At 43.2% G+C, this 16,582-nt stretch overlaps 1 protein-coding gene across 2 annotated transcripts in view; it reads right to left on the bottom strand.

Moving 5' to 3' along the window:
* Window positions 1-16,582, bottom strand: part of cep44 (centrosomal protein 44) — a 123,073-nt gene that overhangs the window by 45,146 nt on the left and 61,345 nt on the right. For both annotated transcript variants that reach the window (XM_078561597.1, XM_078561588.1), the window contains exon 3: window positions 9,908-10,055. In XM_078561597.1, coding sequence (XP_078417723.1) covers window positions 9,908-10,055 — 148 coding nt within the window. The remainder of the gene's footprint in view (window positions 1-9,907; window positions 10,056-16,582) is intronic.

Below are 16,582 nucleotides of genomic sequence, written 5' to 3'. Positions count from 1 at the left end.
GGGGAAAAAGCAAAGAATAAAAATATGCTTTAAATGATTAAAAAACTGGGGTGGGGTAATTTATAACGTATGGGGGGGATGTAGATGCACAGAATTTTTATAACAGGATTGCAATTGGAATAAAGTGGATTCCTCAACTAGTGGAAACAATATTTTTTTTTTACTGTTTACACACTCTAAACCTCCCAGAATTTTGAAAACTTAGATTAGATCCCTCTTGTAACCTTCTCTGCTAGTATAAAATTGTCCAAAATTATAACCTGTTCGCAGGAGGCTCAGTAACTGGAAGACACATTTTTAAGGTAATCAGTAAAAGAAGGAGAGGGAGATGACAATATCTTACACAGCAAGTTGTTATGATTTGGAATGCACTGCCTGAAAGGATGGTGGAAGCAGATTCATTAGTAAATTTCAAAGAGAATTTAATAAAGATTTGAAAAGGAAAAATGTACAGGTCCATGTGGAAAAGCAGGGGGAGTGGGACTATTTGGATAGCTCTTTCAAAGGGCTGGTACAGGCGCAACAGCTGAATGGCCTCCTTCTGTGCTGTATTTGTGATCCTAGGCTGAAACTGCATCAAGCTAGCTTAGGGTACACAGAAGGGGCTGAAGTTTTCACTGCTACTTTCCTCTGACAGTGCTTGTTTCAGGGCAGGCAATAAAGCAAAAGTGCCCCTGAAGAATTGACTCCAAGGTGAGGAGTGGAGGCAGATTAGATTGGATAGCTGCATGCAGGAAAAGGGTTTGAAGGAATAAAAGGACAGGTAAATGTGATGAGAACGATTTTCTTGAGTGAAGGGTAAACACTGACACAGACTGGTTGGGCTGAATGGCCTATTAACATATCTCTCTTCAACAGTGAGAGACGCCTATGGTCCTTTGTGGGCTATGACTAAATACTGTATGAAGTATTGTCAAAAATTTCCTTTAAACTTCTTTGCTCTCAGGAATAGAGCCTGCTTTTCCATTATATCTTCCTGTTACTAATATATACTGTCACTGGGTCAAAATCCTGGAATTCCCTTTTTAAAAGCACTTGGATGTACCCACACCACATGGACTTCAGAGGTTCAAGAAGGCAGCTCACCTCCACCTTCTCAAGGATACTTAGGGATGGGCAATAAATAATGGCCTTGGCAGTGACACACACATCCCAAGAATAAAATAAAACACTTAGGCAAGAAGTTTCCCGTCGGCGTGCGGGGGGGCAGGGACCGCTCGCCGACACGTAAAATGACACAGAATGACGTCGGGCAGAAGTCCCGACATCATCTCGCGTCATTTGCATTTTCAGGTCGGCGGGGGCACAGCCGAGTCAGCTGTGCGCCCGCCGACCTGTCAACGGATTATTGAGGCCATTCAAAAAGCAATTAGTGGACCTGCCCGTCCAACCTTAAGGTTGGCGGGCAGGTCAGGAGTGCTGGCGGCCACCTGAAAAAGCATGAATCCTCATCCACGGGCGGGATGAGGTTTCATGACTGAATTTAAAACTTTAAGTAAAAGTGACTGTTAATTTATGTCCATGTCCGAACTCATGTGACATTGTCACATGAGGGAACATGGATGGTTAAGGAAATTTTCCAAAGAATAATTTTTTCCCTTTGGGAACCAATCTCCCTGAGGCAGCACTTAGTCTTCTGCATTTGCCATTCCCCCCCGCCCACACAAGGAGCAAGCGCTCCCGTGCGGATGTCACGCTGGGCGGGCCTTAATTGGCCCGCCCATAAAAAATGGCGGCACGCCGAGGGCCGCCTGCCCATGCCCACTCCTGCACTTCCCCCCCCGACGAGGGGAAAATTTTGCCCTTAGCCATATAGGAGATATTAGGGCAGATGACTGAAAACTTGGTCAAAGAGATGTGTTTTAATTAGTATGTTAAAGGAGGGGAGAGGGACAGAGACTAAGAGGGAATTTCAGAGCTGAGAACCTAGTTGAAATGGTGGAGTGATTAAAATGAGGGATATGCAAGAAGGCAGAATTGGAGGAGCATGGACATTTTGGAGGGTTGTAGGGCTGGGGGAGGTTTTAACTAGAGGGAAGGGGGAGCCCTTGAGGAATCTGAAAACAAGGAGGAGAATTTTAAAATGGAGATGTTCTAGGACTTAGAGCCAACATGAGCCAGCGAGCACAGGGGTAAAGGATATATCATACTACTGGCAGTGTAAATAGTTGAACTATTTCAAATATTCAGTTTTTATTTTGCAGGTCAACGTATGACCTGAATTTTTTACCAACACATAAATGCATAACCAACAGGGAGAAACGGTAAAATGATGTAAGTTGAATAACCTTGAGAGGAACCATTCTGCATCAGTGGCCCTTCACAATTGAAAGTTTAAAAGTTTGTACTGGTGGCAGCACAATTTCATCATTTCATATTAAAGTAATGAATGACTCAAAGTTAAAAGCATACAGTATCTCACTAATGGAGCATGTTTTGACAAATTGGTCTGTATTAGTATGAAAAATGGCTTTGCCAGTAAGGGATAAATGCAATAGCCTTTGTAAATGTATTTAACTTAAACAAGAGTCTCAGACTTGGACGCTCATAAGAGCATTCTGTTCTGAAACAGCATTCATTACTAATCAAAAGAAAAACATTTGCATTCAGTTCAACTCGAATACATGTAACATTTAAGAAAGATGAAAGTGCGCTTGTCCCAAGATGCTGTCACTTTTATTGAAATCTCCAACATTAGTTTGCAACTAATCCCAAATTAAACTAAAAGAAATATAAAATTTAAACATGGAATTGATTTGGTCAGGTAGGACTAATTCCAAAATGCCCAAATGCCAAATTACACCACTGTTAGAAACTCTAAACAACTGCAGAGTTATTGGCTGATTCCTGACATTCCATCAACTGAAAAACTGCACTCCACCAGCACAACAGTACACAAACTAGCTTCTGCATAATTTACTAGTTTAACCTATTTAACCTGCTTACTTCATTGGCTTTGATAAAAAGCATGTGGCGTTAGAACAGGATACACAACAGGAATCAGCAGTTTCAAGAAAAATAAATAGCTATTTGGTAAAGCTGTCACAATCCTCCAGTCCTCTAGAAAGTCTTGTGACTTACTGAAGAAGTTATACAGGATGTTAATGATGAAAGGGATTAATTTACAGCCACATTACACTCCACATTTAACAACAGGTATTTCAGAGACATGTAAGCAGGGGTAATATTTCGACAGACATGACGGTTTAACTCAGTGAATTTACAGCATTCTAAAACTATGAAAATAAATCCTTGTCAAAAATAAAAGTGCAAGTGACAATGTGCAGAAGGGAGGACAGAGAAAAAGAAATGTAATTCTTAATGTATTAATAATCTTACAACTGTGCATGCTCTCAGTTATTATAAATTCCTATGCCCACACATGTAATGGAAAGCACCTATGCAAACTTTCACGCCATAATTACACCCTCCTCGCAGTGGATGTTCTGCAACACCACTCCTGGCAGGAGGGCGTAATTACAGTGTAACAAGTTTGTGTAGTCAGTTTCCATTATAAATGTAGACATGTGAACTTATTATGAATTATAAAAATAAGGACAGATTACACAATTGTAAAACGGGAATTGTATTATATCTGCATGTCCTTGTCATCATCCTCCACAATTGCTTCCTCTGAAAACTACATTCAACCTTGCTTGCCATGTACAATGCCACAGGTGAATTAAGAGTTTGCGCATCCATGAGATCACTCAGTCCCATTGCCAACTTCACAGCAAACTGAGGTATTAGCTTGGTTCAGTTGGCTTAGGAGTCAAAATGTTGCAGGTTCAAGCTCTGCATCAGGAATATTCTAAGCCAATACACTGATGTCATATTAGTGGAGGTGCAGTTCTTTCAGTAAGATCTTAAATCAAGATCTTGTCTGTTTTCTGTGATTCAGGTGAATATTAAAGGCTTGAAGAAGGACCAAGTGTCATGTTTTGACCAGCTCCACCAAAAACACCTCATTGCCGTTTGTGTAAACTTGTTATGTGTTAAGGCTGATAAGATAAGGCTGAAGTATTTGCTACAATCTTCAGCCAGAAGTGCTGAGTGGATGATCCATCTTGGCCTCCTCCAGAGGTCCCCAGCATCACAGATGCCAGTCTTCAGCCAATTCGATTCACTCCACGTGATATCAAGGAACAGGAAGGCACAGGATATTGCAAAGGCTATGGGACCTGACAATATTCCGGCAATAGTACGGAAGACATGCTCCAGAACTTGCCGCACCCCTAGACAAGCTGTTCCAGTACAGCTACAACACTGGCATCTACCCGGCTATGTGGAAAATTGCCCAGGTATATCATGTACACAAAAAGCAGGACAAACTCAATCTGGCCAATTACAGCCCCATCAGTCCATCATCAGTAAAGTAATGGAAGGGGTCATCAACAGTGTTATCAAGCAGCATTTGCTTAGCAATACCCTGTTCACTGGCGCCCAGTTTGGGTTCTGCCAGGGCCACTCAGCTCCTGACCTCGTTACAGCCTTGGTTCAAACATGGACAAAAGAGCTGAACTCCTGACACAAGGTGAGAGTGATTGCCCTTGACATCAAGGCTGCATTTGACAGAGTGTGGCATCAAGGAGCCCTAGCAAAACTGAAGTCAATGGGAATCAGGGGGAAAATTCTCAGTTGGTTGGAGTCATACCTAATAGAAAGAAAGATGGGTTGTGATCGTTGGTCAGTCATCTCAGCTCCAGGACATCACAGCAGGAGTTCCTCAGGGTAATGTCCTCGACCCAACCATCTTCAGCTGCTTCATCAATGACCTTCCTTCTATCATAAGGTCAGAAGTGGGGATATTCGCTGATGATTGCACAATGTTCAGCACCATTCGCGATTCCTCAGATACTGAAGCAATCCATGTCCAAATGCAGCACAACCTGGAGAATATCCAGGCTTGCTCTGACAAGTGGCCAGTAACATTCGTGCCACACAAGTGTCAGGCAATGACCATCTCCAACAAGAGAGAATCCAACCATCGCCCCTTGACATTCAATGGCATTACCATCACTGAATCCCCCACTATCAACATCCTGGGGGATACCATTGAGCAGAAGCTGAACTGGACTAGCCATATAAATACTGCGGCTACAAGAGCAGGTCAGAGGCTAAGAACCGTGCAACAAGTAACCTACCTCCTGACTCCTCAAAGCCTGTCCACCACCTACAACGCACAAGTCAGGAGTGTGATGGAATATTCCTCACTTGCCTGGATGAGTGCAGCTCCCAAAACACTCAAGAAGCCTGACACCATCCAAGACAAAGCAGCCCGCTTGATTGGCACCACATCCACAAACATTCACTCTCTCCACCACCGACACACAGTAAGCAGCAATGTACCATCTATAAGATGCACTGCAGGAATTCACCAAGACTCCTTCACCAGCAGTTTTTTCTGCAGTTTTTTTTCTCCAGTTTAAAATAGATTAAGCTAAGGAAAGGTAAGGGTTCTAGTTTTTATTTAAAGTACATAAATAATTTAACATTTTTTTTACTGTATTTAAGTTAAAGTAAGGGGTTTTTTTCAACTAGTGGCATGGTAGGGCAGCTCAGCCCCGTGTTATGTACCGCCTGCAACATGTGGGAAGTCCTGGGCACACCTTGCGCTTTGACTGATCACGTGTGCAGAAAGTGCCACCAGCTGCAGCTACTTGAACTCCGGTTTTCAGAGCTTGAGCGGCAGCTGGAGGCACTGAGGTGCATCCGCAAGGCTGAGAGTTTCGTGGACAGCATGTTTTTAGACGTGGTCATCCCACAGCTTACAGATGTGCAGTCAGAGAGGGGAAGGGTGACCATCAGTCAGAAGAAAGGTGTCAGGCAGGTAGTCAGGAAATCCCAGAGTGCATCTCACTTGAGAACCGTTTTTTTGTGTTGGAAAATGGTGAGAGTAACAGTTTCTCTGGGTAGTGCAGCCACGCTCATGGTACTGTGAGTGGCTCAGTTGCACAGGGGGGAGGAAAAGGAGGGGAAGAGCAATAGTGGTCGGAGACTCGATAGTAAGGGGAGACAGGCGTTTCTGCGGCCGTAGACGTGACTCCAGGATGGTATGTTGCCTCCCTGGTGCCAGGGTCAAGGATGTCACTGAATGGCTGCAAGACATTCTAAAGGGGGAGGGCAAACAGGCAGAGATCGTGGTACATATTGGTACCAACAATATAGGTAGAAAGAGGGATGAGGTCCTGCACACACAATTCAGGGAGCTAGGAAACAGATTAAAAAACAGGACCTCAAAGATAGTAATCTCTGGATTACTTCAAGTGCAACGCGCTAGCGAGTACAGAAATAGGAGGTTAGTTCAGATGAAAGCATGGCTGGAGAGATGGTGCAGGAGGGAGGGCTTTAGGTTTCTGGGACATTGGGACCGTTTCTGGGGGCGGTGGGACCTGTACAAGGCGGACGGGTTGCACCTGAACCGGAATGGGACCAACATCCTTGCGGGGAGGTTTGCTAGTGCTGTTGGGGAGGGCTTAAACTAACTCGGCAGGGGGAGGGGATCCTGAGAGGAGGTTCAGCAGAGGGAGATGTGCAGCCAAAATTAGAAGAGAGAGCAAGTGAGTCTGGAAGGCATAGAAATTATAAGCCAGTTAAGGCACAAGGGAGTTTGGCAAGTTTGGATGGTCAGTCTAACCTCAGTGGTGGGGAAACTATTGGAAGCAATTCTGAGGGACATAGTTAATTTACACTTGGAGAGGCAGGGATTAATCAAGGACAGTCAGCATGGTTTTGTTAAGGGGAGGTCATGTCTGACCAATTTGATTGAATTTTTCGAAGAGGTGACCAGGTGTGTAGATGAGGGCAATGCATTTGACGTAGTCTACTTGGACTTCAGCAAGACCTTTGATAAGGTTCCGCATGGGAGACTGGTAACCAAGTTAAGAGCCCATGGGATCCAAGGCAATTTGGCAAATTGGATCCAGAATTGGCTGAGTGGCAGGAAGCAGAGGGTGATGGTCGAGGGGTGTTTTTGTGACTGGATGCCTGCGTCCAGTGGGGTTCCACAGCGATCGGTGTTGGGTCCCTTGCTGTTTGTGGTATATATAAACGATTTAGACTTGAATGTAGGAGGGTTGTTCAGGAAGTTCGTGGATGACACGAAAATTGGTGGGGTGGTAAATAGTGAGGAGGATAGCCTTAGATTACAGGAGGATATAGACGGGCTGGTCAGATGAGCTAATCAGTGGCAAATGGAATTTAATCCAGATAAGTGTGAGGTGATGCACTTGGGCAGGACAAACAAGGCACAGTATTACATGATGAATGGTAGGGCCCTGGAAAGTACAGTGGATCAGAGGGACCTTGATGTGCATGTCCACCGGTCCCTTAAGGTAGCGGGACAGATAGATAAGGTGGTTAAGAAGGCATAAGGGGTACTTACCTTTATTAGCCAAGGCTTAGAATATAAGAACAGGGAGGTTACGCTGGAACTGTGTAAAACACTGGTTATGCCACAGCTAGAGTATTGCATGCAGTTCTGGAATCCGCATTATAGGAAGGATGTGATTGCACTAGAGAGAATGCAGAGGAGATTTACCAGGATGTTACCTGGGCTGGGGAGTTTTAGTTATGAGGAGAGATTGGATAGACTGGGGTTATTTTCCCAGGAACAGAGGAGTTTGAGGGGGGACATGATTGAGGTGTATAAAATTATGAGGGGCATAGATCGGGTAGATAGGAAGGAATTTTTCCTCTTGGTGGAAAGATGAATAACCAGGAGGCATAGATTTAAGGTAAGGGGCAGGAGGTTTAGAGGGGATGTGAGAAAGAATCTTTTCCCCAGAGGGTGGTGGGAATCTGGAACTCTCTGCCCGAAAGGGTCGTAGAGGCAGAAACCTTCCTAACATTTAAGAAGTATTTGGATGTGAACTTGCGATGCCATGGCATAAAAGGCTATGGGCCTAGTGCTGGAAAATGGGATTAGAATAGTTAGGTATGTGTTTGACTGGCACAGACTCGATGGGCTGAAGGGCCTTTTTCTGTGCTGTAGACCTCTATGATTCTGATCACCTTCCAAACCCACGGCCACTACCATCTAGAAGGACAAGGGCAACAGATAGATGGGAACATCACCATATGGAAGTTCCCCTCCAAGTCACTCACCACCCTAACTTGGAAATATATCACTGTTCCTTCACTGTCGCTGGGTCAAGATCCTGGAACTCCCTTCCTAACAGCGCCATGGGTGTACCTACACCACATGGACTGCAGCGGTTCAAGACAACAGCTCACCACCACCTTCTCAAAGGCAATTAGGTATAAGCAATAAATGCTGGCTCTGCCAGCGAAGCCCACATCCCATGAATGAATTTTTTAAAATGTGTGAAATTGCTGCCACATTTGTCTGCAAAATAATCTTCATAGCAACTAATTATACTAAAAGGGCTTTACAAGTGTTCTAGGATACAAGACACTATATAAAGACTAAAATATTTTACATTTACTCAGCTTTGCATAATTTGATTGCCATTAAGCACACATGGGTAGTTAGAGCTAATGTTGCACTCAACTTTTCTCCAGTAATCTCTACTCAGAGTCAGAGTCATAACGGCACAGGAGGAGGCCATTGGGCCTATCAAGATGAAATTTAATAATAATCATATTCATAAATAGCTAAATAACATTAAAATATTACCCCTTTGAGGCATATTGTAGAATATCAAATTTTGCACTTTGAAACTACACTAATTCATGCATAAGAATGATGGATAAAGTGAAAGAGTATGAAAGAGCGAGGGGCAAGTGAAGGAGTAGAGTGAGAGAAAGACAGTATGAGTATGAGCCAGCAAAACCCTTTAAATGAACATATGAATATGACAGTTGGGATATCAGTGAGAAAATGCACAAGCCAGCAAGGTCACAGGTTTACTTCTTGATTTGGGTAAAGTTAGACGATCTCAGCCAAGATGGGAGCAAAGATGTGTCAAATGTTGTTGGTACCACCAAGCTAGGGGAAGATGAAAGTAAAAATATCAGCTGCCCTTTTCCCAGCTTGCAAAGTTACTTGAATCATGTATCGATAGAATTAGGCTCCATTTTTATGCCTTTCTTTGCCCTGTACCCTTCCCTCCATTCAAGCCTGACAATAGTCACTGCATTCTCTCTCAACTTGTTCTGCAGTACAATTTAATGGTTGCTGTCTCCATCCAATATCTCATCTAAGCATCTATTTTTCATGACACCAAACTCTGAATGCAGGCAGGCTAGCTAATTGCAGAGGCATCAGAGATAACCGCAGTTGCTCACTTTGTAGCAGCATAAAGATGCATCAGGAGCTGCAATCCTGTCTTTTTTTCCATTCTCTTCCACAGCCCAGTAAAACTGACTGAGATTTGCTAACAGTGTACAATATTTACACGTTCATGGGAAGTGGGTGTCACTGGCAAGATCAGCATTTGTTGCCCACCCCTAATTGCCCTTCTCAAGGAAAATTAGGATAACAAATGCTGACCTTGTCAGCGGCGCTCACATCCCATGAACTTTTAAAAAGAAAGTGACCTTACTTGCTTGTAAAACCAAGTGGGTGCATTCACTCCCTGAGCCATTAGGGAGCACAACACATTTGGTCACACATAAGAAAAGGCTATTTGCAAAGAGGTACCAGGATTTGCTGGTGTTATAAGGTGGTTCACTTACAAGGGAAGTGGAGGAAAGGAAAGAAAACTGAAAGAGAAAAAAAATTCAAGAATAGCAAAGAATAGGAGGAGTAACGTATATCGGCATCTCCTCACAGGATGTTTTACTGATGGCAGAAATTTAGATGCTTAGAAATTTATCATTTAAACGTATATACAAAAATTAATTTACAAAAAGTCTAAACAAATTATAATTCTATAACTTATGTCCAACACCCACAGATTTCAGTCCTTGAGGTGGCTTACCAGCCAAAAAAAGACAATTGTACCTTATAAACGGCATCAAGAAAACGCGAGTCATTCTTTCCTGCAAGTTCTACTCCAGCTGTTATTAGCTGCTCGGTCACATATGTGGAATATGAGGTGAAGGCATAGCTGATGATTGGCAGAAAGGCAGCAGGATCACCCTTAGCAAGACTACAAAACATAAAGTAAAATCTTAAACAGTTTATACTTCCCATCACCATTAGCTAACTTCTTACACTAAACTCACTGAACACAACCAACAGCTGCATCTAAATTGTCTAGTAATTCACACTTCATTCAGAAACGACAATTTACATAATCTTACACAATCAACCTGGTGTTGTAACTAAACTGAGCAAGAGGTCTGTGTACTCAAATGTGCCGAGTGAGCTTGGGCCTGACCGAGTCAAAACATTCAGGTCTGGTGATAAAATGTACATGAGTAATCATTCAATGAAAAATCAGATTTCTACACTGTTGCAGTTCACCATCTCTCATAAATTTATATTAGTGTCATGTAGATTTTTCCAACTGTCTAACAATTGTAGTTTTATATTAGCAGAACATTTTTGGCCTTCATGCTATCTTGTCTATTGGTTAAAAAAGAACATTGCAATTATGGAGATTAGCTAAGTCAGAAGTAGTTATTTTGACCCTTTTAATTTTAAGCATAAATCTGCCTCATAGTACAATTTCAAGGCCAAAGAATTCAAGCTCACAATGGTGGAGATTATAACCAACTGCATTAGCATTACTTCAAGAAAGCTAAATTTCATATTAGGGAACTAAATTTAAATTTAGTTAGCATAGGAAGGTTATTCTGTCGATGAAATAAAATATAAAATTTACAAGACCATGTATATTATTCAAGAAACAATCTAAGTTGATGTATAATTATAGCAGTAACCCTCAACATTGACATCAACAGAAAGCAAACCTCCATCCGTAACAACAATTTAACTAGAATGGACGCCATGGTAAAGTAGTTATACTCTGTAGTTGTGTACTAATTTATCTTGATATTGGATATCTTGACATTTTAATATAATTGCTCCACTGCATTGGCAACGGTTGTCTTATAAACCTAGTCTAAATATTCAATTAAAAATTTACCAACTCTTCTTTCTGAAAATATTGCATTTGCTACTGTGGTTGGCCTTTAGTTCCATCTGAAGATCCAGTTACTGAGCAATAAATTTCTACTCTGCAGTCATTAACTATGTGTATAAAAGCAAAATCAACTTCAAATGATATGAACTTCAAAGCCATTAGATATTTGATGTTTAATTCTGTCTATTTTATTTGTAGTGCTGGTTAATGTAATCTTGAGCTTATTTACAAAAACTATCCTACAATTATCAGTGGCCGTAATCCTGCCCCCTCCCTCAACCAAAACATTCGGCGGCTAAGCGATGAAAGAGAAAGTTGTCAGCAAAGTTTTGGCTTTGTCTAACTTGAATGATACCAGCTGACATTTTCCTTACTGGAGCCAAACAGAAAGCATCTGCCATAAATAGACTACAGGGACGTCTCTTTAACAGAACCAACCAAGACTGAAATGATTAACCCTGTATTGTTCAGCCCATACATCTGCTACTCCAGCTGCTAATTAATGCTGTACCATACAACAGTAAGATGTTTGCGGGGGAAAAAAAAATCAAAACGCTCCCTCTACTGACTAAAAGCATTGGATCATATTATTCAGTAATTAAACCATAAAGACCAAGGCCTGAATTTTTCTGTCGGCATGCGGGAGCGGGCCTGACACACTGGTGCGTAAAATGATGCGTGATGATGTCGGGCATGCGTTCTGACATCATCACACTGTCTCGCGATGTTTCGCTTGGCGGGTGCACGCCAGAGTTAGCTGCGATAACTGATAGGCCTATTAAGGCCATTAACGAATTAATTAGTGTAATTGTTTACGCTGCCCATCCAACCTTAAGGTTGGCAAGCAGGCAAAAAGGCCAAGGTGCCTTCACGTTTTTTAGGAAACCTCATCCACGAGCAGGATGAGGTTTCCTAAAGCTTTCACCGCTTAAATAAAAAAAATTTCTGAAATATAAAAACATGTCCCATCTCATGTGACAGTCACATGAGGGGACATATTTAATTAAATTTTCAAACCATTTATTTATTTCAGAAGCGCTTCAATCTGCCTGAGGCAGCTCCGTGCCTCAGGGAGATTGAAGTGCTCTTTCGCGCACATGCACAAAAGAGCACTGGCCCCGACTCTCCCTTTTCCCCCCCCTGCCTGCACAGGTATAGCTGAGCGCTACGGCTTGCATCTTACGCTGAGCAGGCCTTAATTGGCCCACCCGTGTAAAATGGCGGCACGGAGACGAGTGCAGGCAATGGGCGCCGAGCCCACCAACTGACTGAAAAAAATCAGGCCCAGGAAATCTGAGGTTTGATCCGCCAGCACTCACTGTCTATACACATGAATCTAGATTGGGTATCTAGATTGGGTACCTAGATGACAAACTGGACAGTTGCCAGCATAAACTATTGCCTTCAAAAGAGGATGGAAAAAGAACTGGATTAAAAAACCACTGGGGCATACAAAATTAGCACATTCTCCTTCAACAAATAAGGTATCAGTATATTAAATGAAAACAGAAAATGCTGGAAAAACTCAGCAGGTTTGGCAGCATCTGTGGAGAGAAAAACAGAGTTAACATTTCGAGTCCGTATGACTCTTCTTCAGAGCTCTGCTACATTTTTCCAGCATTTTCTGTTTTTATTTCAGGTTTCCAGTATTTGTAGTATGTTGCATTTATTATACCAGAATATTAACACAGGCCGTTTGACCCACGAAGATTATCCTTTCATAGGCCATATAATCCCTATCATATCTTGGGCTCTTACTACTAAGCTTGTCCTGTTGCAAAGATAGCTGACTAAAACTATACATCAAAGAACCACTATCACTCAAGCCTAGGTTTTTAGACCATGTTTTCAGAGATGAAAATTCAAAGAACACATGGGACAGAACTTTACGCTCCCTGACCGGCTGGTTTATAGGCGGGGTGGGAGGGGAGCGTGAAATTGAAGGAATGGAATTCCCTCCAGTTTCCCACCCACCCCGACCACACAGCAGTTTACGCAGGGGCGAGCAAGGCCTCGGATGGGAATCCTGTCCTTGCCCCAATTAAGGCCATTAAGTGGCTAGTAATTGGCCACTTAAGGACCATTTCCCACCCAAGTTGCTTGGGGGAAGCCTGAAATCAACAGAGTCAGGTCCCGAGCGGGAAGGGGGGATCGGGGTGTCCCAATCAGGAGCCCTCTTCTGAACTTGGGCAACCAGTCCTTCAGGCCCAGTGCCCTCTAGACCTCCCTCTCTCCCCGGCTTCTCCCCCGAGACCCTGGTCATCCTCTTTGCGCCCCACCCCCAGGCCTTCCCTACCCTCCCTGGGGCCCTTTAAACTTACCTGGTCATCCGGTGTCTGGACTTAGTTTCAGACATCCTCCTGCATTTCCTCACCAGTCCATTGCAGCTCTTGTCGCGACAGGGACAGGAGAACTGCCCGCCAATCAGATTGGCCAACAGCTCTTTAAGGTGGGACTTCCTCCCGAGTGAAGGGCATTAGTCCCGCCTGCGGCCACATAATGCTCATTCAAGTATAAAATAGCTGCAGGGCACTCGGAGTTGGCAGTGACTCTTTGGATGGTGGGAAGCGAGACCCTGCCATCTGAAAAATTCAGGCCATGGAATATTTAATCATCTCAAACTAACCATAAAATCTTGCAACCTTTGCTCAAGCACATGCTTTATAAAGAGTGATGTAAAAGAAAAGTAAATTGACAATGACAAATTCGAACTAGACCACAAGTTAGAGTATCGAGTTGCGGACATTCCCATTACAATAAAACCACATATTCACCAGAATCATATTTGGGATAGAAAGTTATAGTTATAAGGAATTCTGGAATTCTGCAACTAATTTCATTGAATCAAAAGTTTGTAAGAAATTTAAAAAGAAAGAAAGACTTGCATTATATAGCACTTTTCATGACCACCGGATGTCTCAAAATGCTTTGCAGCCAATTAAGTACTTTTTAAAGTGTAGTCAATATTGTAATGTAGGAATAATAATCTTCAATAAAGGTTTTTAACATCTGAAGAATTTGGATATGATCAGAATAAACCTACTTCCTCTAGCTGGGTGGTCAGTGACAAAGAGCTATCAATTTAAATATGTCACCACGACAGTGAGGCAAGAGGTTGGGAGAAAACACTTTACAAAGAGAATGATGATTGATGCTTTGCTACAGGAAGTGAATGAGGCAAATACAACTGCACCTTGATGAGGAAAATTGGATAAATATTAGAAACAAAGGAAGATACTGGGCAATGGAAAATGTGTGGGATAGTGGACCCATTTTGGATTGGTCTAGCAAAGAACTGGTACAGACAGACAAGGTGGACTGAATGGTTTCTTGTTCTACTGTAAATTCTACTGCTGCATTTAAAAACTGGAGTTAATGATTACAGGATAGACTGCTTCTATTGGGTAACTGTCCTGCGTATCTACCACCAATGCAAAAAAAATCATAGAATGTTTAGATCACAGAAGGAGGCCATTTGGCCGACCATGTCCATGCCAGTTCTTTGTAAGAGCTACTCATCTAGCCCCAATCCCCTTCCCTTTTCCCCGTAGCAATTTTTTTTTCTTCAAGTAATTATGCAATTCCCTTTTGAAAGCCATGATTAGATCTGCCTCCACCACACTCTCAGGCAGTGTATTCTAGATCCTAAGTACTCATTGGTTTTTCCCCATGTTGCATCTGGTTCTTTTGCTGATCCTCTTAAATCAGTGTGTTCTGGTTCTCAACCATGCTACCAACAGGAACAGTTTCTCTCTATGTATTCTGTCCAGGCACCTCATGATTTTGAATACCTGGATCAAACAATAACACTCAAGAAGCTCAACACCATCCAGGACAAAGCAGCCTGCTTGATTGGCACCTCATCACCACCTTAAACATTCACGCCCTCCACCAACAATGCACAGTGGCAGCACTGTGTATCATCTACAAAACGTGCTGCAGCAACTCACCAAGGCTCCGATGACAGCACCTTCCAAACCCGCAACCTGTACCACCAAGAAGGACAAGGGCAACAGACGCATGGGAATACTACCTGCAAGTTCCCTTCCAAGCCACACACCATCCTGACTTGGAACTATATCGTCGTTCCTTCAGCCATTGGGCCAAAATCCTGGAACTCCCTCCCTAACAGCACTGTGGATATACCTACACCAGATGGACTGCAGCAGTTCAAGAAGGGTGCTCACCAACACCTTCTCAAGTGCTATTAGGGATGGTCATTAAATGCTGGCCTAGCCAGCAATGCCCACATCCCGTGAAAGAATATAAAACAAAATCTCCTCTCAACCGACTCTAAGGATGACAGACTAGTTCTTCTATCAAGGTGAGGAGAGAGTGACTGCCTTTGACATCAAGGCAACATTTGATTGAGTGTGGCATCAAGGAGATATGGCAATACTGGAGTCAATGGGAGTCAGGGGGAAAAGTTTCCACTGGTTGGAGTCATACCTAGCACAAAGGAAGATAGCTGTAGTTATTGGAGGTCAATCATCTCAGTCCCTTGCTGCAATCAGGTTAGTGTCATAGGCTCAACCATCATCAGCTGCTTCATCAATGACCTTCCTTTCATCATAAGGTTAGAAGTTGGTGATGTTCGCTAATGCTTGCACAACGTTCAGCACCATTCGCAACTCCTCAGATACTGAAGCAGTCCGTATCCATATGCAGCAAGACCGGAGCGACATTCAGGCTTGGGCTGGTAAATGGCAAATAACATTCATACATGTGCCAGGCATTGGCCATATCTAACAATAGAAAATCCAAACATCTCCCTGACAATTCAATGGCATTAACACCACTGAATTTCCCACTAACAACAGCCTGGGGGATACCATTGGCCAGAAACTGAACTTGACCAGCCGTATGAATACTGTGGCTACAAGAGCAGGTCACAAGCTGGGAATTCTGTGGACAACTCACTTCCCAACTGCCCAAAACCTATCCACCATCTATAAGGCACAAGCCAGGAGTGTGATGGAATACTCTCCACTTGCCTGGATGAGTGCAGCTCCAACAACACTCAAGAAACTCGACACCATCCAGGACAAAGCAGCTCGCTTGATTGGCACCCCATCCACAAACATTCACTCCCTCCACCACCGACGCACAGTAGCAGCAGTGTGTACCATCTACAAGATGCAATGCAGTAACTTACCAAGGCTCCTCAGCACCGTCCAACCCATGACTTCTACCAGCTAGAAGGACAAGAGCAGCAGAAGCATGGGAACACCACCACCTGCAAGTTCCCCTCCAAGCCACACACCATTCTGACTTGTAACTATATAGCCATTCCTTCACTGTTGCTGGGTCAAAATCCTGGAACTCTCTAACAGCACTATGTTTGTTCCTACACCACATGGACTGCAGCTGTTCAAGAAGGCAGCTCACCACCACATTCTCAAGGGCAATTAGGGATAGGCAATAAAATGCTGGTTTTGCCAGCGGCGCCCACACCTCATGAAAGATTTTTTTTAAATTGACGTAACTGAAGTCCCTCATCGCCAGAACCATTCTCGGAAATCTTTTCTTTTCCACCATCTCTTGAAGTTTATTATTATATCCTACAGCTCTAGGCTCAGGTATATTAT

This window comes from Cetorhinus maximus, chromosome 2 (assembly GCF_964194155.1).
Source record: "Cetorhinus maximus chromosome 2, sCetMax3.hap1.1, whole genome shotgun sequence".
NCBI classification, from domain to species: Eukaryota; Metazoa; Chordata; class Chondrichthyes; order Lamniformes; family Cetorhinidae; genus Cetorhinus; species Cetorhinus maximus.
The sequence above is the reverse complement of the archived record's forward strand: the minus strand, read 5'-3'. Positions and strand labels throughout refer to the sequence as shown.